The sequence below is a fragment of the Notolepis coatsorum genome, assembly GCF_963971535.1.
Source record: "Notolepis coatsorum genome assembly, chromosome: 20".
NCBI lineage: Eukaryota > Metazoa > Chordata > Actinopteri > Aulopiformes > Paralepididae > Notolepis > Notolepis coatsorum.
In genome coordinates, this window is record NC_140184.1 from 36,329,586 (window position 1) to 36,353,961 (window position 24,376).

Here is a 24,376-nt window from a genome sequence, read left to right on the forward strand (position 1 = left end):
CGCTTCCTGATTCTGCTGCGCAGGCGCACCAACCGACCTGTAGGAGTCGCTGTCCACAACGTCCGATCCCCACCCCCTAATACGCGTGATTACGAAACCTAGCCGCATTTCTCGGAGACGCTCTCTGATTGGCCGACGCCTGTTTCTACACTGGTTAAGCTTATAGTCCAGTCATTATAGGCCAGAATTAGGCTAAACCTAGGACAAATTGCAACATTAGCAAACTCAACTGATTTTGTATCCTCAATATGTCTTTAGTGAGAGAAAAAAAGTCCCAAGGAATCCCATCATGGGAAATGTGTTTTTTTTCAATGTACTTGATTGCTGGCAGGATCACTGACGACACTGTCTTTCAGAGATTGTGACGCGTTCAAATTTTGAGGTAGCTCAAAAGTAAAGATACCATTTGATTCTAGACAACCTCGGGTTTCCAATGAGACCAACCATGTCATGTTACCTCATTGGAAAGGGGGCTATATACCTAATTATTCAAAGTTAAGACGATTCTTTGGGGAGGGAAATATGGCCATCACCATTTTTCAAATGGTCCCTTGGCCTTCTACCTCAATATATGTTAATGGAAATGGGTTACATGGGTACCTACAAGCCTCCCCTATACAGACATACCAAATTTATGTTAAGCCCATGTAGTTTTGTGCAAGAATCATGTAGTGTTTTGCATGCTGTACAAATATGTAATTTCCGCCTATTATAAAAAAACCCATCTCCATGGACCTATCCCCACGGACATAAACCCTTGAGCCCCATCCTCGTGGACTGAGCTCCACAGAGCCTATCTACTAATATTCCAAGAAGAAAAAAATGTCTTTATCAAATGTTTTGATTAGTTCTGGCGTGTATGCTAATTGGTGCATATCAAATAAGATAATGTGTGATTTGCATGAGTAAACAGAATAATTCAATGAAGTTGTGATTGACTTTTTTTCTTGTCTTTGTGTGTGTAATCAGCTTGTGAGTTTTTATAGTGATATCTAAAAGTAAAAATTTCACCACTATGTTATAACAGGCATTTTTCGATATGAATATATATAGGTTGTTTTCAAAACTTTCCCATGATGGGATTCCTTGGGACTTTTTTTCCCTCACTAAGGACATAATGAGGATACAAAATCAGTTGAGTTTGCTACTGTTGCAATTTGTCCTAGGTTTTTTCATATAATGACTGGACTATTAGGCACTCTTCGAAGTTGGTTAAGGTTAGAGTTTGTCTTAGAGCGTGACGGCAAGTTCTTTCGACGGTTAAGCTTAGGCACTCTTTCGAAGTTGGTTAAGGTTAGAGTTCGTCTTAGAGCATGGCGATAGAACGCCAGGTAGTTTGCAGGCTGTTTGACGGGGAAATGGGCAAAGACACAGCTCGTCACGGATTGGGCAAACGCGTCAGTGGCCAATCAGAGCGTCAGGAGTCAGTGCCAATCAGAGAGCGTCTCCGAGAAATGCGGCTAGGTTTCGTAATCACGGCCCTAATACTGCCAATTGTATTAGTATGAACGAACAGCCAAGCTGGACACACTGCACTTTGAAGTTAATGAGGGTTCTATTCTTGACATATCTTTGGTTAGTGCCGCTGAACCTCCTGACACACCGGTCACCCTAGGAAATGCTGACAATAATAATCAAGTTCACCCTTGAGATGGACATGAGCATGTTAGGAACATTGTCATCTGTTCAGACATCTATCAGAACTTTCCTACCTTGGATTCATGTGTGAGATGCATTGGCTACCAGTCTGAAATTGTACCAGGAAAATTAACCTACTATCAGTGTGATGAAACTCTAGAAGGCATCTGGTCGAAATAGTGGTTTGGTCTTTCATCTCAAAAAGCTCCTCTCTAAACACTCAGAATGTATGAAAGCATGGCTTGTACTTAAATATCAAAATTTTGGTAGATATCAAGTGAAAGATATATACTGGAAATCGATCAGATGGGTGAGTTTATTTCTATTCTATTATTAAACATATTTAATATTTTCTCCCTTACCATCTATCCATCCTGATCGTTTGTGATTCACCTAGTTTTGGAGACACCACTGCAACTCCCCTCCAACTTCCTTTTCACCAACTCATGCTAAACCCCAAACCACCCACTCCAACTCAAACTGTCATCCAGATGCATGTTTATGAATGTAGTTTAAAAAAGAAAAGAAAAATGCATGCACTCAAGAGTGTAACACTCAAGCTCTATACTATGACAAACAATGCCACTGATGTACCCCTCCTGCTGACTTGTTCACAATCTGTAAATCGCTTTGGATAAAAGCATCAGCTAAATTACTAAATGTAAAAATGTAAATATCTGTCTGTTGTCACTCCAATACAATAGAGCTGAATGGCACTCTGTTTGTGGCGCTCAAAGCACAAAAACATTCATTTGAAAAACTCAAAAGCAATGTCTCTTTCCAGAAATCATGACTATAAATAATCCAGACCTTGTTGTGAGCAGTTTCATGTAGTAACTATTTTCTACCAAAGTACACCCCCATTCAGTACCATTTCCCCATTGTTTAGGTGATGACAAAATAATTTTACCGACAAATTCAGCAGTTTCCAATGTTTTAATGAAAAACAAACACATTACAGTTATACTATGAATAGTCCAATGCCATAAGTACTCATTTGTCCTTCTCCTTCTGCTCCTTCTCTTTCTTGGCCTTTTCAGCCTTGGCCTCTTCTGCCTCATGTCGTTTGATGAGCTCCTCCACTTCCTTCTGTTTCAGCACCTTGATTCTGGTCTTCCCTTGTTCCCGCGTCAGGGTGGCAATCTCAACTAAAGGGTCAAAACGTCATCAGGTCAGATTTAATGAGTCCATACAGAGATCTTTTGGACTATTTCTGGCTGCTGTGCAGCCAGGTGTATTTGTGGTAGTTATAGCTAACGCCCCGTCAAGAGAATCTGCTGACACCGCCACCATCTTGATGGTGACTGACAACAGCAACTAACAAGAGCTGCCCCCTTCTACCCATCCAATGGTTTCTGCCACTCACAACCACTGCAGATATCGTTATTCATTTAAAACATTAAAACTCAGATTTCACGTCAAAATACAGTACATTCTAATTTTACTCAACAAAAAACTAGCAATTTTAGTAGAAAAGGGGGGTAACCACTGCGCTCAGACAGGTGCGTAGTCCAACATTAATTAAGTTGCAAAAAAAGGAGGTAGGGACCGCACTTGGAATATCGTTGTTTTTATTTTCAAGTTGTTAAAGGGCCCAAAACGTTTTCAGCCATCCGGCCTTCATCAGTGTGCACAACGTTTTGTGCCCTTTAACAACTTGAAAATAAAAACAACGATATTCCGAGTGCGGTCCCTACCTCCTTTTTTTGCAACTCAACAAAAAACAACATCACATTGAATTATTTTCTCTGAATATGTGTGTTTTGTAGGGGTGTAAACCGGTTCAGTACGGCTGTGTACCGAACGAATACAACAGTATGTTAACCACAGGGGCTGTTTTTCCCCAATCTAATATACTTTTTTTTATTTAATTTAACATTTTTAACAAGTCGATTATTAATAATTTCAATATAGAATATTCGTTGACAGCCCTACAAGTACAATTAGTTACTGCACACTACCTCACCCCTGAGTGGAACATGGAAAGCCAAACTTTTCCCCACTGTACCGAAAACCCGTACCGAACCGTGACTTCAAAACTGAGGTTCAACCGACTTCAAAACCACGGTACGTACCGAACCGTGGTACGTACCGGACCGTGGTTTTTGTGTACCGTTACGCCCCTTGTGTTTTGTAGCAAGTAGTTTCGTTGTTGCCGCCTTCTTCTTAGTTACACATTTCTGTCTCCTCATTATATAGAGTGCTTCTGGTTATAGTACAATGCTTAAAGGCCAACTTGCAGGTTGTATTTTTGTTCAATAAACAATGTGACTAGGCCAACGCTGACTTTCATGAAGAGGGAAATTTGTTTATCTAAATTGACCCAGTTTTAGCGTTTTTATCAAACATTTTGTTGACCAAACCACAAGCTCCACGCACATGCATATTTTAATTGCATGTTTCATAGTTAATGCTGACGTCACGTCAGGTACAGGGCAGCAGGGGCTCTGAGAGTCACAGGCAGGTAGTGGCAGGAAGCAGAGCCTTGCTACTACTAGCCGAGGAGTGATGAATGAAAATGTATCCGTTTCACCTAACACTATTGCTCCGTGATCATAGCCATTCATCTCTAAAGCTAACCACTATTTGTAACAGCCACAACCACGTTACCATTTTTTTTTCTTTTTTATCTTTTTTGCACAAATCTCTCCAATATTCAACACATATCTTTCCACATCACAATATGCAACGTCCAAGATTTGCCTTTTTCTTTTTTTGTAAGAACATACAAAACATGTAAAAGACTCATACAAATACATTAAAAACTGACATGGAAATTAAAAAAATACTATACATTGTGCATATATATCCCTGATGCACATACTTTACATGTAGACCGATCTACCTGCGAGCAGGTATGTGCTGCATCTTCTATCGGGATGCCATCCTTCTCCATATTGCATGTGAGAGAATGCGTCTCTCAGATATATGTACGTGGGTACGTGTATCACGTAAGACAAGTATGTGTGCATGCCTCATACGTGTGTGTGTGTGCATCTTTCTGATGTGTGACTGTACTCCTACCTCTTGTGTGTGTCTCGTATCCATGTGTGCCTCTGCCCCCTATGTGAGTGTGTATCTCAGGTATGTATATGTATGTGCGTCTCAGCTACGTATGTGTGTGTCCCCTATGTATGTGTATATCCCCCATATGTGTAAGTGAGAGCCTATGTTTCAACTATGTGTATATGTACGTGTGTGTATGCCTATTTCCTATAAATGAGTATGTGCATGTATGTGTGCCCCTGGCATGTATATCTCAGCCTTGTGCATATGAGTGTGTGTAAATCTCACGTTACCAATATTTGTAATAATGTAAATCATTGTGTCGTTGTACATATTGTGTATACAACGTTAGCAGCTAACATAGCTTAGCTTGGTAGCCGCCGTTCTTGAAACTCCTAACAAAGCCCGAATTAAAATGAGTCTCTCCTCTTTGTATACCTTTGTCCTCACAAGTATTCTGCCAGGGAACTTATGGACACGACAATAGTAGTTATAAGGTGTTTGATCAGTGTCGTTGTACATATTGTGTATACAACATTAGCAGCTAACGTAGCTTAGCTTGGTAGCCGCCGTTCTTGAAACTCCTAACAAAGCCCGAATTCAAATAGTTCTCTCCTCTTTGTATACCTTTGTCCTCACAAGTATTCTGCCAGGGAACTTATGGACACGACAATGGTAGTTATAAGGTGTTTTATCATTGTGTCGTTGTACATATGCACAGAGTACAGCTAAAGGGGCTATCCACCGAGTGCCGCTAAAGGGGCTATCCACCGAGTGCAGCTAAAGGGGCTATCGTATCAACATGCTGCGACGTGTAGCTTGCATGATGTGTGTGCAGTGCTTTGCCCCACAGGTCTGAGAAGAGGACCTGCACATTTTACTCGTTCCCAAAACTCTTTTACATGCACGATAGTAGACATAATGCTAACGTTAGCGGGGTAACGCTAGCCAGAGCCATATAGCCAGCTTGATACTATGACCTGGGGATAAGGCGACAGCCCACAGACCAGTAGTGCTGCTGTACTGAACAACAGGCTGCCTAGTGGTAAATGTAGTTCTTTTTTTGACGACATTAAAAACATTATAACCTTGTTTCAACCAGTTGTAGCTGGTCCATCAAAGTCTCCGACGATTAAACCCATTTGCGTCTTGTAAGGCGTCCATTTGGATCAAGGAAATAGCTTTCTGCACTCGTCAAACTCCATTGTAGTGGATCAGAAGTAGGGGAAAGATACCAGACGTGACGTCATGGCCCTGATAGCTCTGATAAGCTTTTTAATTTGCTTGTGCATGTTATTCGTGCGTGGACCTTTTTAACCATTTCTGAGTGGCATTTCCGGCATCAAATGGAAAAAAATAATGATGTAAACTACCCATAATTGATCAGTAGGGTTTAACCTGCAAGTTGGGCTTTAATGGTGATCATGGCTGAATCAGTACTTTACATTGTAGTTTAAACTTTACAGTGCTTCCCAAAAAGGGAGCCTGGGGAACCTTGAATATCTTTATATATTGCTGGCTAGTTTTTTGTGTGTTCCTGCACAACTTTGCACCAAGCTTGCTGCATATCTTTAGGGAACATATATACACGCATGTAATATTAAAAGGAAAACTTAACATCTGAAAAGGCCTGGCTGCTATGAACAAACAATGGCCCTTATTCACTAACACACTTACGAAAAAGTTAAAGAAACTTCTTCTTAACTCGACTTAAAAAGTTCCTGGGGCCAAATCTAGAATTCATGAACGGTTTCTTATGTGGGATTCGTTTTTTTTTTAAATCTTTTTCCCCCTCCTTTTTCCTCCGACATGAACACCAGTACTTTATTTTACTACCACAGCACAAGTTACATGTTATCTCCAGATGGTCGTTCTTACTTCCTGGATGTTCTACTTATCAGAGCCTATCATACTGACACCTAGTGGTGCAAAGTAATCATAACATCCTTAATCATCACATCCCCCTTTCTCTGTAAACGGTAGAAAAACTAAATTACAGGTGTCAGGTATCTTAACCATTTTTTCTTTAACACATCATTTTAACCAATTACCATATTAACATAATTAATACATACTACACTATATATATAAAATCTTTCTATCACACTTTTTCTATTTTTTTTTTGCTTTCTTCATTTTTTTTTTTTTTTTTTTACAAATCCAGTCTTTCAGGCTTTCTGATTTCTCTTGCACTTCTTCTTAAGACAGGTTCACCTGGACTGTTGTCAGGGTTATAGTCTGTCAGAGGTGGAGAGACTGACTCAGACTCAGTGTGGGCTTCACTGAGCTCTCGAACAGTCCCTTGTGTTTTCAGAAGACTGCGACGGTTACGTCTGAAGATATGACCTTCCTCTGTTCTCACAGTGAAAGACCGTGGAGCTACTTCTTGAAGAACAGTGGCTTTTGTCTTCCATCCATCAGGATCTTCAACCCTAACTGTATCGTTGCTTGATAGTGGTGGAAGCTGCTTGGCTGTTCTATCATAGAATGACTTCTGTTTCATCTTCTGTTGTAGCTTTTGTTCCAACTTTGGATGTTTCTTTTTCTTTGAGTAACTCGGCAGTGTGGTACGCAGCTTTCGATTCATCAGCAGCTCAGCAGGTGACAGTCCGCAAGCGAGGGGTGATGCTCTGTAGCTCAGAAGAGCAAGGTAGGGATCTGAGTCACTGTCAGCAGCTTTCTTCAGGAGCTGCTTGAGGATGTGGACTCCTTTTTCAGCTTTTCCATTTGACTGTGCATACAGAGGACTAGATGTCACATGCTTGAAGCCGTACCGTTTTGCAAATTCCTGCCACTCTCTGCTCTTAAAGCATGGCCCGTTGTCACTCACCACTGTGTTTGGTATGCCGTGTCTGGCGAAGATCGATTTTGTATGTGTTATAACACAGGTTGATGATGTATTTGATAGCAATGCCATTTCAGGGAAGTTTGAGTGATAGTCAATGACCACTACATAGTCTTTACCCTTGAGATGAAACAAATCCATTCCTACTTTATCCCATGGTGCTGTTGGGACATCAGCTACCATCATAGGCTCTTTGGTTTGCTTGTTCCTATGTCTCTGGCATGTTTCACATCCACTTATCAGTCTCTCAATGTCTTTGTTGATCCCAGGCCAGAAGACTGCGTTTCTCGCTCTTCTCTTGCATTTCTCGACACCGAGATGACCTTCATGGATCCTCTGTAGTATGTCCCTTCTCAATTCTTGTGGAATGACAATTCTATTTGTCCTTAGCAACAGTCCATCAACAACACTCCGTTCACCTCTGATGTCGTGGAACAGTGGACAGGAACCTACAGGCCATCCATTTTGCATGTTTCCAATGATACATTGCAGCTCTGTCTTTTGCTGTTTCTTCAGCTATTTGTCTGGACTTTGTGTCTGATACAGGAAGCGCAGCAGCCATCATGTTGACATGGTTTTGAACATCTTCAGTCGTGCTCACACCTTTCCCTGTGGGTGCCCGTGAGAGCGCATCGGCGAGTATCAGGTGTTTTCCTGGTGTGTAGATCAGCTCAAAGTCGTATCTCTGCATTTTCATCATCATGCGCTGAATCCTTGGCGACATTTCATTTAAGTTTTTTTTTATGATTGCAACCAAAGGACGATGATCTGTCTCTACAGTGAAGGAGGGTAGGCCATATATGTAGCTGTGAAACCTCTCTAGGCCAAACACTAACCCTAGGCATTCTTTTTCGATTTGTGCATATCTACACTCCGTCTCTGTCATGGACCTGGATGCATAGGCCACTGGTTTCCAATGCTCACCTTCAGCCTGTAGGAGTACTCCTCCAATTCCGTCCTTGGAGGCATCCGTCGACACTTTGATCCTCTTCGTCGAGTCATAGAATGCCAACACAGGTGCAGTTGTCAGTGTCTCTTTGAGCCTCTGCCACTCATGCTCATGTTTGGATGCCCATTTGAACTCATCCCCTTTATGCAGGAGCTCACGAATACAGGCTGTCTTTGCAGATAGGTTAGGAATGAATTTACCTATGAAGTTGACCATTCCCATGATGCGTAGCACACCTGTCTTGTCTGTGGGCCTTGGCATGTTGTGTATGGCATTGACTTTTTCCTGGTCAGCCTGGACACCTTGTGCAGAGAGCTTGTCTCCAAGGAAGACGATTTCTTGAGCTCCAAACTGACATTTGCTCTTGTTGAGCTTTAGTCCAAACTTTCGTATCCTCTCCAGCACGTTGGTCAGTCTCTTATTGTGTTCTTGGACTGTGGAGCCCCAGACGATGATGTCATCAACATAGGCTCGAACTCCATCCAGCCCTTCGATGATGTGTTCCACTGCTCTGTGAAATATTTCAGATGCTGAACAGATTCCAAAAGGCAGTCTGAGGAAGCAATATCTGCCGAAAGGTGTATTAAAGGTGCAGTACTTGGTGCTGCTTTCATCCAATTTCAGCTGCCAGAAGCCTTGTGTTGCGTCAAGCTTTGTGAAGTATCTGGCACCAGCCATCTCACTGGTGATTTCCTCACGCTTGGGTATCTGGTAGTGTTCCCGCTTTATGTTTTCATTCAGATCTTTTGGGTCCATACATATTCTCAGGTCACCATTTTTTCTCTTCACGCACACCATAGAATTGACCCATTCTGTTGGTTCCTCTACCTTCTGTATCACCCCCAGCACTGTCATCCTGTCCAGTTCTTTTTTAACACGGTCTCTCAGTGGTGCCGGAACTCTTCGTGCAGCATGCACCACTGGCTGTGCATTTGCTTTCAGCTGGATTTTATATGTGAATGGCAATACACCAAAACCCTTGAAGACATCTGCAAAGTTCTGTACTATTGAGTCAACAGAGTCACTTGGTGTACTCACAGTTGTGTTGATGCGATACACTCTTTTCACCAGCTCCAGGTCTTCACAGGCTTTATCACCCAGCAGTGAATCAAGTCCTTCAGCAACAACAGAAAAGAATAGGTGATGCACTTTTTCTTTCACTGTTACATTCAGCATGCATGTGCCTAGACAGTCAATCCTCTGTCCATTGTAGTCTTTCAGTGCAAGTGTTTTCTTTCTTATATTTGGCTTATCTTTCATTTCTTTGATGTCAGACATGCTGATCAAGTTGGCTTTTGCTCCAGTGTCCAATTTCATTGTGACTAGAGTCCTGTTTATCCACAGTGGTGCCATCCATTTATCTTCTCCAATAGCATTCACTTCACTGTTCACTGTGGCAACAAAAAAGTCTCATTCTCTGAGTCACTCAGATCAGTGTCCTCCACTCTGTTTACACATCTTCCTGTCCCCCTCTCTTTTCCTTTTGCGAAGCACTGTGTAGCAAAGTGGTTGCTCCCCTGGCAATTAAAGCATTTCTTACCAAAGGCTGGACACTGCCTTGGCTTGTGCTGCGAGCCACAGCGCTTGCAGCTGAACACTCTGTCGTCCGTCCGCTGTGCAGGCCGTGTCTTTGTATGTCTTTTTCCTGTGCTTGAAATGGCACCCACATCTGCACCATGACCCACATTTTCTGTGCCTGCTGCCATCTCACCGAATGTCCTCACATGCATATGGGACAGCTCACTCGCATGGCAGATCTTGATGGCCCCTTCTAGTGTCAGCTCTGTTTCCCTTAGTAGCCTTTCTCTGACCTTTTTATCCTCCGCTCCAAAAACAATCTGGTCTCTGGTCAAGGAATCCCTCAGTGTTGAAAAGTTGCATGAATGTGCTTTAAGCTTCAGGTCAGTCATAAAAACATCAAAAGGTTCCCCTTGTTGTTGCATCCGACAACGAAACACATATCTCTCATATGTTTAATTTTTTTTTGGAGAGCAATGAGCATCAAATTTCTCAAACAATTTATCCAAATTTATGTTATCCGCTTCCTCTTCATACACAAATGTATTGTACACTTCTATGGCCTGTGGGCCTGCTATTGTTAGAAGTAATGCTACCTTCCTGGAATCCAACTTGTTTTCCAGTCCCAAGGCCACAAGGTATAGCTGGAACTGCTGTTTGAAGGTACGCCAGTTGCTGTCGACATTTCCAGTTAGTTTCAAACTCTCCGGTGGCTTTAAGGAATCCATGCCACCTGTCACAATGTAGTTTTTACTCCTGGTACCATGTTTTGTTCAGTGGTTCAATTATGAGTTGAGTCCTTGCTCATGAACACCAGTACTTTATTTTACTACCACAGCACAAGTTACATGTTATCTCCAGATGGTCGTTCTTACTTCCTGGATGTTCTACTTATCAGAGCCTATCATACTGACACCTAGTGGTGCAAAGTAATCATAACATCCTTAATCATCACACCAATGTTAGTCGTTATGCCAATTCCCAATCCCCTTCCTGGTCACTGTGCACTTACCCCCCACAGTCGGTCTGGGAGAGTGGAGGCTATCACGTGCTTCCTCCGACACACGTCTAGCCAATCAACCGCTTCTTTTCACCTGGCAGCACGGACTCTCACTGAGAGGGTGTAACGTGTGGAAGGATCACACTACCCCCCTTAGATCCACGCTAAGCAGGCGCCCCGACCGAACTGTAGGAGTCGCTGTTTACAACGACCCGGACCCACCCCGCCAGCTTTCCCACCCTCTAATACAGCCAATTATATTAGTGTGAACGGCCAGCCAAGCTGGTGACAACGCCTGAGCTGTGAGCTGGATTCGAACAGGCGAATCCAGCGTCTCCGGTGTTGGTGACGAACGCAATCTCCGCTACGCCACCTGACCGCCCTTGTGGGATTCGTTCTAAGCCAAGGACAGGATTTAAGAACGCGGAAAAGCAGTCATAGATAGGCCAGATTGGTGTGCGCTCATGTTCTTACTTCATAAAGGCTTAATCTGTGAGAAATCATTGGTGATTGCGTTTACATCGATTCTACAGACATCCTCGGATTTAAATAATCATAATAATAAATACGACAATATTTGTATCATTAACAATTACGTTTTACATTTATAATCATGATTCAACGAGGTATCGTGATGTCCTAAAATAAATAAAAGCATTACACAAACACAGCAAATGGCAGTGAATAAATAAACAAGAACTAAACTCAATCACGCGGATATAGCTATAGTGGAATAGAATGGACACATTTACATTCTGCTCTCAGCACATCCCATTCCTTTCATGTATCTCTCTGCCTTGGGCACACAAAGGACATGCTTCAAGGAACATGTTTTGCTCAAATGGTGCGAAATAAATCAATAAAAAAAAATAAACATAAAAACCCGAGGCTTATGTAGGGGTGGGCGATATATCGAGTATACTCGATGTATCGCGAATTGTTCTACCCGAGATGTAGTACTGTACTATATCGCGAACATCGAGTATTTAGTTTATATGGCGCCGCCCGCGGCCGAGAGACACTCGCAGTGCTTTCCTCGAGAAGGGACGGCGGAGCTATAGGCTAACGTTAGTGTAGTCAGGGCTGTACAGTGCGATATAATGTTGCGGTTGTAATTTCATTAGACAGACCAGCGCGGACCTTTAATAACATGTAATTTAATTGACACGAGCAATGAGCTAACGGTAGCTGCTAACCAAGGTATCCATTAAGATTATGCTAAGCTAACTAGCGATAGCTGCTAACCCTGGAAAACGGTCAAAGCGGACTCCACAAGACTAGTTCCATTCGTGAGGAAAGGGGGTGGGTTATATTGACAACGCTTGACAACAGAAGTTTAAACATAAATTCATATTTATTGGTTATTCGTTTCTGTATATCATTCAATTTCCATCTCCGTGTGTCTCCATCTCCATCTCTTCCCGTTTACATTAGAGTGTGACGTCATCACCTACGGCAGCTTAGACGATCAAAACGCGAACCTAGAACAAAACCCGAGGGGGGGGGCTGGCTCTCTTGTTCATTCTCGCCCCCTCTCTCTCTCTCTCTCTCTCTCGCTCTCTACATTCAATGATTTAAAGTAGCAAAACGTTACAGACAGTATAAATACTAACTGGATAGTTGATGATAAACATTTAATTTCATTATCTGAAATATTCTAAAATCATTAAGTCTGCTATAAGCCATTATACCTTTGTGTGTGATTATTATTTTCTCACAGTAGGGTGTGTATATATATATACATATATATGTGTGTGTGTGTGTTTGGCTAAAGTGGATAGAAAACACAGTACTGTGTAAAAGTCTTGGCACCCAAGAGTTTTTATATAAATTGTCTTAGATGTAAATGTAAAGAAAATATTGGTGTGTCAGTAGACTACTCTTAGTACATTTTCATTAAATTATTTTTTAAAGCATCTTCATGGTTTAATAATGCAAACATATGTTGCAGGGACTTATTATAATCATCATATTGGCGTGACTATGCATCAAAGGGTTAAATCAAGCATTTTTAAGTGATTTAGAGGAAATGTCAAAATATCACGATATATATCGTGTATCGCGATATGGCCAAAAGATATTGCGATATCATTTAGAGGCCATATCGCCCAGCCCTAGGCTTATGTCACACTGTCAACAATCAATCCACGTACGGGAACCAGGGCCCAGTTATGGAATCCTGTCATGAATTACATCGAACAACAAACCTTCTCAGCCAGAGGTCCCTGGGCTGACATATTAGGTAGGGGTCCTTAGCCTCATGAGAATCTATTTGGGGGTCCTTGACATGTATACATTTGGGAACCCCTGCATTACAAATATATACCTTATGATTACTGCTTTCTGAATCCGCGGCTATATATATATAATAATATATATAATTTGTAATAACTTGTATATTCCTTGGTGGTATAATTTGAGATTAGCACTCTCTGGTGGTGTGCAAAGGTTATTACCATGAGTAGATGCACAACTAATTGGTTTCATACAGTAAATAGAATATGAGTGATCCAATTTCCACAAGGAAGACAGAATACAAAATGAACCAAGATCTAAATATAGACACTAATGTCTGCGATTCTGCCTCACCTTTCTCAGCTGACAGCTTGCTGACATCCATAGTCTTGTTAAGTACTTTGACAGCCAGGGCCAAAGCAGAAGATAGAGTCATCTCCCCCTCTTTGAAGTCCTGCTTCAACATGGACACTGAAGCCTGAAGCCAACAAGGAAGTCAACACGTCAAACATATAATTATGCATTTATTATCGCGCAATATTTTTTTTTGTTTAGAATATGGGAAGAAAATTAAGCCCTAGCAATAGTCAGTAAATTCACCTAAAAGTACATACCCAAGTAAATGGAAGATTGCTCCACTTCTACAAAGCCATTTGCATGTTCTTGGTATCTAGGGACATCCATGGACCTCAGGGAATGTATTCCCAGTGTCAGAAATATTGTGTCGGTTACTATGCTTGAGTAAATTGCAATGAACCAAAGGAGAATATAAATTATTATTAGTTTTCCCCCCCCCCCATCTTTGACGGTGAATAACACCATACTAACATTGACCAAAAGTGAAAAATTGCCACTGAGCTCATTCAGCATCTTCTTGAGATCAAGTGTACTAAAGATTAACTAATTAACAAAGGGTAGATGATTTATAGGGTTTTTTGTAGATACAGTACTGAATTTTGCCATACGGACACATGCAATATGAAATATGAATATAGAATATCAGGCCTATAAATCACCTTATTATGGCCAGGTTATACATCTATGGGTCAGCCCAAATCTCCAAATCTCCAGTTAAATCTGGATTTAGTACCACCAGGCGCCCGGTACAGGGCAGCAAAGACTTGTTTACCGGATTGCGACGATAGACGTTCACAAATAATTCTTGCATAATAATATTTGCATAAAAAATGCAAATATTAAACTCTGCAAGGCAAATGGCTTCTCTGTTACAGTGGGTGACAATATTGTCACAAGGAAAGATGAAATTACGGGCAGCTAAGTGGCGCATTGGGCAAGGCGTTCGCCACTAACGCAGGAGATGCTGGGTTCTAGCCCAGCTCTCGGCGTTGCTTCCGGCTTGGCTGGTCGTTCATACTAATACAATTGGCAGTATTAGGAGGTGGGAAAGCCGGTGGGTGGGGATCGGACGTTGTGGACAGCGACTCCTACAGGTCGGTTGGTGCACCTGTACAGCAGAATCAGGAAGTATCGGGGGCAGCGTGAGCCTCCCATGCGTTACTCCTCGCCACTGAGATCGCGCTGTGCAGGTGAAAAGATGCGACGGCTACCTCCTCGTGTACCGGAGGGGACACGTGATGCAAGGCTTCGTCCACATTGCAGCCGACCAGTGGGAGGCATGGTCTAACAACGTTCGAGACAGGGGAGGGTAGAATTGGATAATACGAAATTGGGATGGGAGAAAAATAGAAAATGAAAAAAAAAAAGAAAAAAAAAAAAAAGGAAAGATGAAATTACATACCTAGGATTCATCTTAGAGGCAAATCTTTACTGTGACAAAATGGCAACCAATGTATTCAAAAAAGTGGAATTAACGTTAGTGTTACAAAGGGTCAGATTAAACCGAATATATATATATTTATTGCTCGAGATCCCTTGTATAATATTTGTATATAGTTTGATATCCCTTGTATATTATTTGTAGATATACACGGAATATCCCTTTACCTGGGTACAAACCAGACCATAATATTCGCTCTCCTATTGGACAGCGACCCCTAGGCGCCAACGACCGAGCCCCCAACGGCAAGTTCAAAGGCAACTCCAGGCATGTCTCAACATGTCCAGAGTCTGCACAGTAATACGAGACAGAACTGAGGTTGGCACTAGATAATTCACCTTACGTATATATACGGCGTAGGTGTACACAGCAGCACTTGTCTTCTAAACCTTGATGCCTTCACCACGAGACAACGTGCAGTGAAGTGAGCAACTTTGCCTCTGAATAGAGCCTTGAGAACCGCGTGCGAATAGATTGCTAAAGTGTCAGAGTTTAACGCAGTACCGTTGAGTTCGACTTATTCTAATGTGAAGTAATAGTCTATCATTTATAGTGTATCGTGCGGCTACCGTTCTTCAGTGACCAGCATTACCACCGGTTCGTCGTGTATATAGCTAGTGCACTTATCCAGGCTGGGCGGCCTAAACTCGTGCCCCCACCCGAGGAGTCCTAGACGAGAACCGTTGGATATGTACACCAGAGAACCTACACCGGCGACTGCAGAACCTTTTCTGGTTGGATTATATTGCTTTGGTACCGTGACTGCTGGAGCAGAGAACCGTCGACCCCACTATCGTTTGGGATCTACCCCCCGTGAGGATCATCACTCGAGCCCGCCTCTAGGAAGAGGCTGGCTAGCTGTCTTCCATGCTGTCGAGCATACTGGATTATAGCTGTTGCTTTGTCTACTGATCAAGGGAGTACTGCACTGGCTCCTGTATCTGGAACCTCGTTATTCCTCGTTGACCCAGACTTTGTACCCGAACATTCCTCTACCCGGCCGGCCTTACACCCGGAGGGAACCCCCCAGTGTCTCCAGCTGGTACTAGTGTGCCCTATGTAATTGCTATACCACAGGTGGCGTCAGTTTAGACCCATCTTAGTATTCATACTATTCTCATTGACTTACGCTCTTGACTTACTTTACGTGTGTTCTTCGCCATACAAGCGCAAGCATAATTCTCAATCTGTAACCTAACGTTGCTTTGATAATAATAAATACCCTCTAAATAGTACTTTATGTGTCATTGCCGTATTCTTGTGTGGGTGTTCACCATATATATTCATGTACTGTATGGCCAGTAATTAAAGTACATAACTAGTAGTGGTTTAATATACCATACTCTTCAATACAGTCAGGGAATTGTACCCCTCAGTTACAGTTAGATTCCTCTTACCTGTGGCCGATGAGTCTGGAGAAAAAATATTCCAATTATTTGATTTCGATCTGCTAGATCCATTTTCCGTTTGTATGACGCAATAAACGCCGAAAGCATATTGATTCTTGCGTCTCGAAAGCGATCCAATGCACTAGAGTGTTTGTCTGGATCCACATAACAAGAGAGCTCTGCCCGGAACATTTTCACCGATGCACAGATCGCCCCATCCGGTTTAGAGTGGAGTGCAACATCGCCCAAAATCGACCAGGCGGCGGTATTGAGCCGTTGCAATATCAGACAGAGTCCAGAGTCTCCCAGCGCCTTGCTGGATGAATTATGAATGGCAATAGCGAATAAAGGAAATAACGATCATAAAAACGAGTAAACTCGTTATTGCCGCAATTCGATTGGCGGGCAATAACGAGTAAACTCGTTCTTGGCGCAGAAGCAGTTAAGTCACTTACAGCACTGTTGTTGCCAATGCAGGTAGCCTTCCAGCCTCCGTAGTTGCCGCTGGGATCACTTTGGTATAGTTGGAAACCGTAGTGTTTGTCCCAGCCCATGTATAGCAAAGACACGCCGAATGGCCTCTTCCCTGTGGAAAAAACAACCCATAAATGTATGTACAACACACAAATATCAGAAATCCTTGTGTATTTTACAGACAGATGACTCTCTATACTCTTAGGTCCTGTTTCCATTTGAAAGATTAAACCAGGGGTTCTCAAACTTTTTTTATACCACAACCCCATTTTATTTAGGAATTTTTTTGGCGACCCCACACTTAACCTCTTAGCATGCGCATATGGGACGTTTTTAGGACGATTTGCCCACCGCCACTTTGGCGACCCCTAGTGGCTCGGGTGTGCATATTTTGTAATACAATATATATATATATATCGAATTGAAGGCTTATTTGTTGCCTGTCGATAGCGACAAAATCCGCACAGCGGTTCTCGAGTTACATGCCGGTATTTGAGGCTTGTGCAAAGTACACGCTACACGGTATTGCGCAAAATACCACTCCCGACTTTTGGCTCTGTAGTTCCGTCAATCTAGATCCGATCTCGAAAATGATTGTGGATCGCTGTAGCCAATGAATGTGGCTTACCAATGAAACACCACGTGGGGATGTATGAGTCTAAAAAACTAAAAAAAACTAACAAGCGAAAACAGGAAGAGAAAAACAGCCAAATGAATTGAAGTCTATGAGAAAACTCAGTTTTTCTTTTGTACAGTTTACCAAAATCACTCCTAATCACTCATTTAATGGATCTTTATGAAATTTGGACATGTACTACATAAGGCTTCAGGCTATGGGTCCGTATGGATTTGTAAGCCATACCACCTTCTGGGGAAATACTACCTCTGGACTACTAACTACTACAGAAAAACTTGAGTAACAAGTTTTTCTACAACTCAAATTCAGACCTATGTTACTCTATTACGTTTTCTTTCTGGAATCAGAAACTTCAGAATGTCATCTTTCAAAAGAGACCAGGCTCAGTCATGCATGTGCTATAAGTATAAAGTATAGTATTTTGGTTTGCAAAAGAAGTATGCAGTCCTCAAGTTCAAGTTAAAAAATTGCCACTTTTCTGCCCGCTTGATATTTAATGTATCGCGTAATTCCAACATTAGTGACTGTGTGGAGTGAATTTAGTATGTGTGAGTTTAGTATGTGTGAGTTTAGTATGTGTAACAGAGCTGGCGAAGACTTAAAACTCCTCAGGAATACTGCCCTTCAATCAAATCAAGAGCATGCTTTTGAATTGGCTCGATTGGTAACACTGCTGACATTAAAAAAAAGATAAGCACAGAACTCCAGGTTTGAAACCGGGTACAGGTTTCACCCAAGGACAGGAACAGAACATCCTTGCTTGCAATTATACCTCCAAACTGTGTGTAGGCCTGCTTGATGTCACACAGAGCTGTCACCAACTGCTCGCAGGGGATTGGCTCCTGATACTGCAATAAGTATCTGTCAAGAAGAAATAACACTCATTTGATCTACAGGCACAGAGACTTTAGAAGCCTTGTTGTTGAATGTGATGACTACATTCAAAAGCTTTTGGAAAACTCTTGACATCATGACCTCAACTTGGTAATGGCACTTTATATGTATTGAGTGCCAGGAACCTACGAGCAATAGAGGGCTACCAGTTTGTTTACGTGTTCAGTACTGTTAGTTTTTAATTGTATGTTTAAAAGGATACCTAGCTTTACATCATCATTACACTGTTGTGCAGAGACGTATAAATATATTTGCTGTGTAAGCTCAATTATGCATGCTCCTAATGTTATTCTCTGGTGTTTGACAATACATATTTATGATACAGTATCACTACTGGCCTGGCATGCTTATGTGAGGGTTTTAAATCATTTCTGCATTCTCCAGGAAAGTGCTACCAGCCAATACAGAGAGACTCAGGAGCTTCTATCCCCAGGCCATCAGGATGCTCAATGGCAATGACACTATGTAACAACCCATCATCTACACTCTACATCATCTACACTGCACACACATCCACATGTACACACTCACTTTAAACAAACACTCACCTTACCACTCACTTTATATTTATCTATTATCAAAGAGATTTGCACTACATTCATACCTCATTTGCACCCTACCTAAGTTTTGTACCTAATCTCATTTCTGCATTGTACCTCTCAGGGGCTCATACTGAAACAAGCATTTCATCATAAAGTATTCTGTATTTTGTTGTGAAAAATAATAAACAAACTTGAACTCCTGAGGACAGAGATTCTCTAAAACACTGTTGGTGTGGACAGGAATTTTTTGAAAACAGAGGGGGAAACATTTTCAGAAAAATCCATAAACATGAGGACAGGGCTTAAAACGTACCTCTGTGCAATTAGTCGTAGCTCATTGGTTAACACGTTGGCATCTGATGTAATTCCAGCAACGCTGCAAGCCATGTCTCTGAAAGATCATCATACATAAAGATCACATTACAATGCAGTGAAATGGAATACAATAAGTATCTGAAATATAGGGATGCACAATATACAGTCCGGGGTCCATACATATTTGGACATCAACACTATTTTCCACCACCACAATGGATTTGAAACGAAACAATCAAGATGTGCTTTAAGTGCAGACTTTCAGCAAATCAGGTAAACGGTGTAGGAATTACATATACATATCCAATACATTATGTGCCTCCTGGACAATTGGCTGCTCAGCTGTCCCATGGCCAGGTGTGTGTTATTCCCTCATTATTAAATTAAAGGAACAGATAAAAGGTCTAGTTTAAAAGGTCTTCATTTCAAGTGTGGTATTTGCATTTGGAATCTGTTGCTGTCAACTCTCAATATGAGGTCCAAAGAGCTGTCACTATTAGTGAAGCAAGCCATCATTAGGCTTAAGAACCAAAACAAACCCGTCAGAGAGATATAGCTAAAACATTAGCAAAAATCAAGTGTTTGGTACATTCCTAAAAAGGAAGAACGCACTGGTGAACTCGGCAACACCAAAAGACCCTGAAGACCACGTAAAACAACTGTGGTGGATGACAGAAGAATTATTTCCCTGGTGAAGAAAAACAGTTGGCCAGATCAAGAACACTCTCCAGGAGGTGGGCATATCCATGTCAAAGTAAACAATCAAGAGAAAACTGCACCAGCAGAGGGTTCACCACAAGATGTAAATCATTGGTGAGCCTCAAAAAGAGGAAGACCATTAGAGTTTGCCAAAAAACATATACAAAAAAAAACCTATACAATTCTGGAACAACATTCTATGGACAGGTGAGACAAAAATGTACTTGTAACAGAATGATGGAAAGAGAAGAGGAAAAGGAAAGGAACTGCTCATGATCCAAAGCATACCACCTCATCAGTGAAGCATGGTGGTGGTAGTGTTATGGCGTGGGCATGTATGGCTGCCAATAGAACTGGTTCCCTTGTATTTATTGATGATGTGACTGCTGACAAAAGCAGCAGGATGAATTCTGAAGTGTTTCGGGCAATATTATCTGCTCATATTCAGCCAAATGCTTCAGAACTCATTGGACAGCGCTTCACAGTGCAGATGGACAATGACCAGCATACTGCAAAAGCAAACAAAGAGTTTTTTTAAGGCAAATAAGTGAAATCCCGGTGTCTGGTGATGTCTATCTAGGCTGTCATCGCAGCTGCAAAGGATTTGCAACCAAGTATTAGAAGTGACCATTTTATTTATGGATTGTTAGTTTGTCCAATTACTTTTATTATTATTTTTTATGTATTTATCTGCATTGGTAGCAAAGCTGGGCAGGTATCTGCCAAACTATCAGCTGATGATAATGATTTTCTTTAGTTATCGACATCGGTAATGATGTGAATAACAAATGATTATTTCTGTCTAGCTGCACAGGTTTTTGTGTTGTTTTGTGTTGCCACATGGTTTTGTTTGGGTACTTTCACATAAGCACTGAAATAAGACTGCAGAAACTAAAATAAAGACAGATTATTTTCCATTTCAGTGTTTTTATGTCTTTGTCTTTTGTTGTCTAACAGTAACAGTTTTCACCCCAGCAGGCTGAATTTTTCCCCCCGATTTTCCCATTATAAACACGGACCTGCCTGTGTCTCCCTGGCACCGTTGCCTACGTTAAAATTGCAATGATGATCGAATCCCGACAGGTGGCAGTATCACCTACCTTTTGAACTGGGTCTCTACTGCCTCTTTTCCACTGCATGGTACCTACTCGACTCTACTCGCTTTTGGTACTTTGTTCGTTTTCCCCTGCAGATAGTACCCCCCCCCCCCCCCCCCCCCCCCCGTCAGTGTAGCTGGTCGTCATAGCGAGGGCGCCGTGACGTCATCTTCAAGGCGACACACAGACAATAGAGGAAGCTAGCTTTGAGCATTGCGGCTAGCATAGATTTAGCTAATAAGGCACTGGTATCATAGAATAGATTTGTAGTGACAAATTTCCCTTGTAAGTATTTCTATTCTATTCTATACCAGTGCCTTATTAGCTAATGTACGCTAGCCGCAATGCTAACGGTTATAATGGAAAAACCCAGTCACATTAGCACATTAGCTAAAAAGAAATTGCGATCTTTTTGTGAGACTAAAACTCTCCTTTTTTGTTTATTGCACTTTGTTCTCGCTGCTAACAAATAATGAATACTAATGTTTAGTTACTTGTCACGAGGCTAGGGGCTGGGCGATATAAACGATAACGATAAACTATCGCGATAAATTATTTCCTCGAAATAAACATGAAACGTGGTCGCAAAGTTTCGATATATCGATTTTTCCAAGCTTGGATATGAGCACGCACTAACAACCAATCGGTGAAGGAGATGGCCGAGAGCGAAGGAGACCCGGAAGGAGGACCCAGAGGTAGGACTCACTCAACAACAAGGCTTGCTAGGCTAATTAGCTTGCACGGCGATGTTTTATATATTTACGTGCCGAGTATGTGTGTGGCGTGAATTCTGAGGCCACGTTTATAGTAGTGTGGGTATACAGTGGACGTCGTTTCAATTATATTGTGGCGGAAGAGAGTATTTTAGTGTCATATTTAGCACATTGTCATGGAATACACCGCTTAGAAGCAACAGGCTGGCTAGGATAACTAGCTTGCCACGGCGATGTTTTTATATATTTACGTGCCGAGGTATGTGTTGCGTGAATTCTGAGGGCCACGTTTATAGTAGTGTGGGTATACAGTGGACGTCGTTGCAATGTATTGTGGCGGAAGAGAGTATTTTTAGTGTCATATTTAGCACATTGTCATGGAATACACCGCTTAGAAGCAACAGGCTGGCTAGGATAACTAGCTTGCACGGCGATGTTTTATATATTTACGTGCCGAGTATGTGTGTTGCGTGAATTAATTCTGAGGCCCACGTTTTATAGTAGTGTGGGTATACAGTGGGACGTCGTTGCAATGTATTGTGGCGGAAGAGAGTATTTTTAGTGTCATATTTAGCACATTGTCATGGAATACACCGCTTAGAAGCAACAGGCTGGCTAGGATAACTAGCTTGCACTGCGATGTTTTTATATATTTACGTGGCGAGTATGTGTGTGGCGTGAATTCTGAGGCCACGTTTTATAGTAGTGTGGGTATACAGTGGACGTTCGTTTCAATATATTGTGGCGGAAGAGAGTATTTTTAGTGTCATATTTATTACATTGTCATGAGATATTCCGCTTGTCGGCTAACTGCTAAACGTGCGCGCGGAACTGATGACGACATCAACTCGACTCGAGGACCATTCGCAGCAGCATAAGAAGTTAATTAAAACTTGACAGACATTATATCGACGATAATTATCGATATCGAATTATATGAAAATAATTTTATAATTTTTATCGCGATAACGTTTTTGGTCATATCGCCCAGCCCCTACACGAGGCTATTTAAAGATGGCGGTTTAGTGGTTTTTCATTTGTGCAGGACGTCCCCCGTGTAGCGCAATGATAACGTGACGATTTTCTCTTCTGACCAATCGGTGGTCCTTCAGTGTTTCACGTCACTTTTTCTGGTATCACTTCTACCCGCTTGGAACCTCGACAAAGCAGGTACTAAAAAAGTACCCGGTACTATCCGCAAATTTTGGCAATGGAAAACCGAAAAAAGGCAGAGTAGAGTCGAGTCGAGTAGGTACCATGCAGTGGAAAAAGAGGCTTAAGGTGTCCCTCTCAGTGCCTCTCTGCCTCTGGCTGCAGGAATCCCCTCCCCCTCAAAGTGAAGCAGTACACCGGCCATCTGTCACGGATTTGCTCGCCTGAAACCTATTGTTTTCCGTATTCTAGCCAGGCCCCAATGCACACCGGTAATGACGATTTGCGATGGAAACTACTGGGGATTATTCATTTTAGAGGTAACCTTCTTACAAAGGTAAGGTCTATTTTACCAAACCTAAAACATGCTTTTGTATTGATCACAGCGTCATATTTTTACCGAACCTAAAACATGCTTTTGGTAACAATCGCAGCTTCGTAAAATGACGCCCCCCCCCCCCCACCCCCCCCCCCCCTTGATGATTTTGTGAAGAAACATCTAATATGGTATAGACCTTTGATTTGGGAAATAATATAGGTTTCAGGTGAGCAACCAGAACAATTTGCACATATGCATATAACACGTCATATCTCACTATCTAGAAAACAAGACTGGATTATTTTGAAACAGGGCGATGTTTAGCGTGGGAATAGTGCACAAACGAAAGTATGTAGAAATTAACTGGTTTGTCCATGTTGGACTATAAATAGTGCCTGTCAAATGAGCCCATACTATTGTCTCCATAGCTATAATATAGAATATACAATGGGTCCGCAAACATCGTGAAAATGGTCAATAACACTGGCGCCAGGGAGTAAAGATGGGGAAAACAGTCAATGAGTTAATCACTAGTAGGGATGCATGATATCGGATATCGGCCGCGATATAGGACTAAAATAGCTGGATCGGGGTATCGAAAAAATATATATATCGGAATGTTTTAAATAATAATATAATATAATAATAAATAATATAATAAATAACAATTCAGTACATTTATATCTATGTGTTAATTTGTTACATTTTGTTTCACTAAGTTAGGAAAGTAATGTTAAGTCAAGCCTGATGTTGCCTTGCACAAAAATAATTATCCCCAGTCTCTTCCACACAGCGAGGCATACAAGTTTATTAATTGACCAATGGGTATCGGATCGGTACTCTGTATTCGGGCCGATACCCAAAGCCCCAGGTATCGGTATCGGGACTGAAAAAGTCGGATCGGTGCATCCCTATTAATCACTACACCATTTCTGGGCAACTTCCCAGTTAGCTTCTTGTCAACACCATAGATCTGATAAGACTTCTGCAATCCCAATCAACTTAAAATCTAAAAGCAGTCAGACTTGTAATTTAGTCCACTCACTCATTGAGCTTGTAGATCTTCTCAGAGAAGAAGACGTCATCCAGCAGCTTGTGAATATTCCGCCTCTCTGCTGCCAACAGCACTCCGTCATTGGCTAGAATCCCAAGACAGC

The 24,376-nt window shown here is 41.8% G+C and overlaps 1 protein-coding gene across 1 annotated transcript; it reads right to left on the bottom strand.

Annotated features, from left to right (window-relative positions):
* Positions 1 to 2,560: 2,560 nt before the first annotated feature.
* Positions 2,561 to 24,376, bottom strand: LOC311247145 (proteasome subunit alpha type-4-like). Its single transcript, XM_084337461.1, has 6 exons — positions 24,265 to 24,376; positions 19,238 to 19,315; positions 18,261 to 18,349; positions 16,833 to 16,963; positions 13,546 to 13,669; positions 2,561 to 2,786 (listed from the first exon to the last, which is right to left on the bottom strand). The coding sequence occupies exons 2-6, from the start codon at positions 19,309 to 19,311 to the stop codon at positions 2,632 to 2,634; spliced, it is 573 nt and encodes a 190-aa protein (XP_084193587.1). The 5' UTR covers positions 19,312 to 19,315; positions 24,265 to 24,376; the 3' UTR covers positions 2,561 to 2,631.

Bases quoted from the DNA above. Each gene is read 5' to 3' on its own strand.
- LOC311247145 (XM_084337461.1), bottom strand. From the start codon at position 19,311: ATGGCTTGCAGCGTTGCTGGAATTACATCAGATGCCAACGTGTTAACC. The intron at 18,350-19,237 runs GTACGTTTTAAG...TCTTCTTGACAG, and splicing joins CTACGACTAATTGCACAGAG to ATACTTATTGCAGTATCAGG. The intron at 16,964-18,260 runs GTATAATTGCAA...TTTTTTCCACAG, and splicing joins GGCCTACACACAGTTTGGAG to GGAAGAGGCCATTCGGCGTG.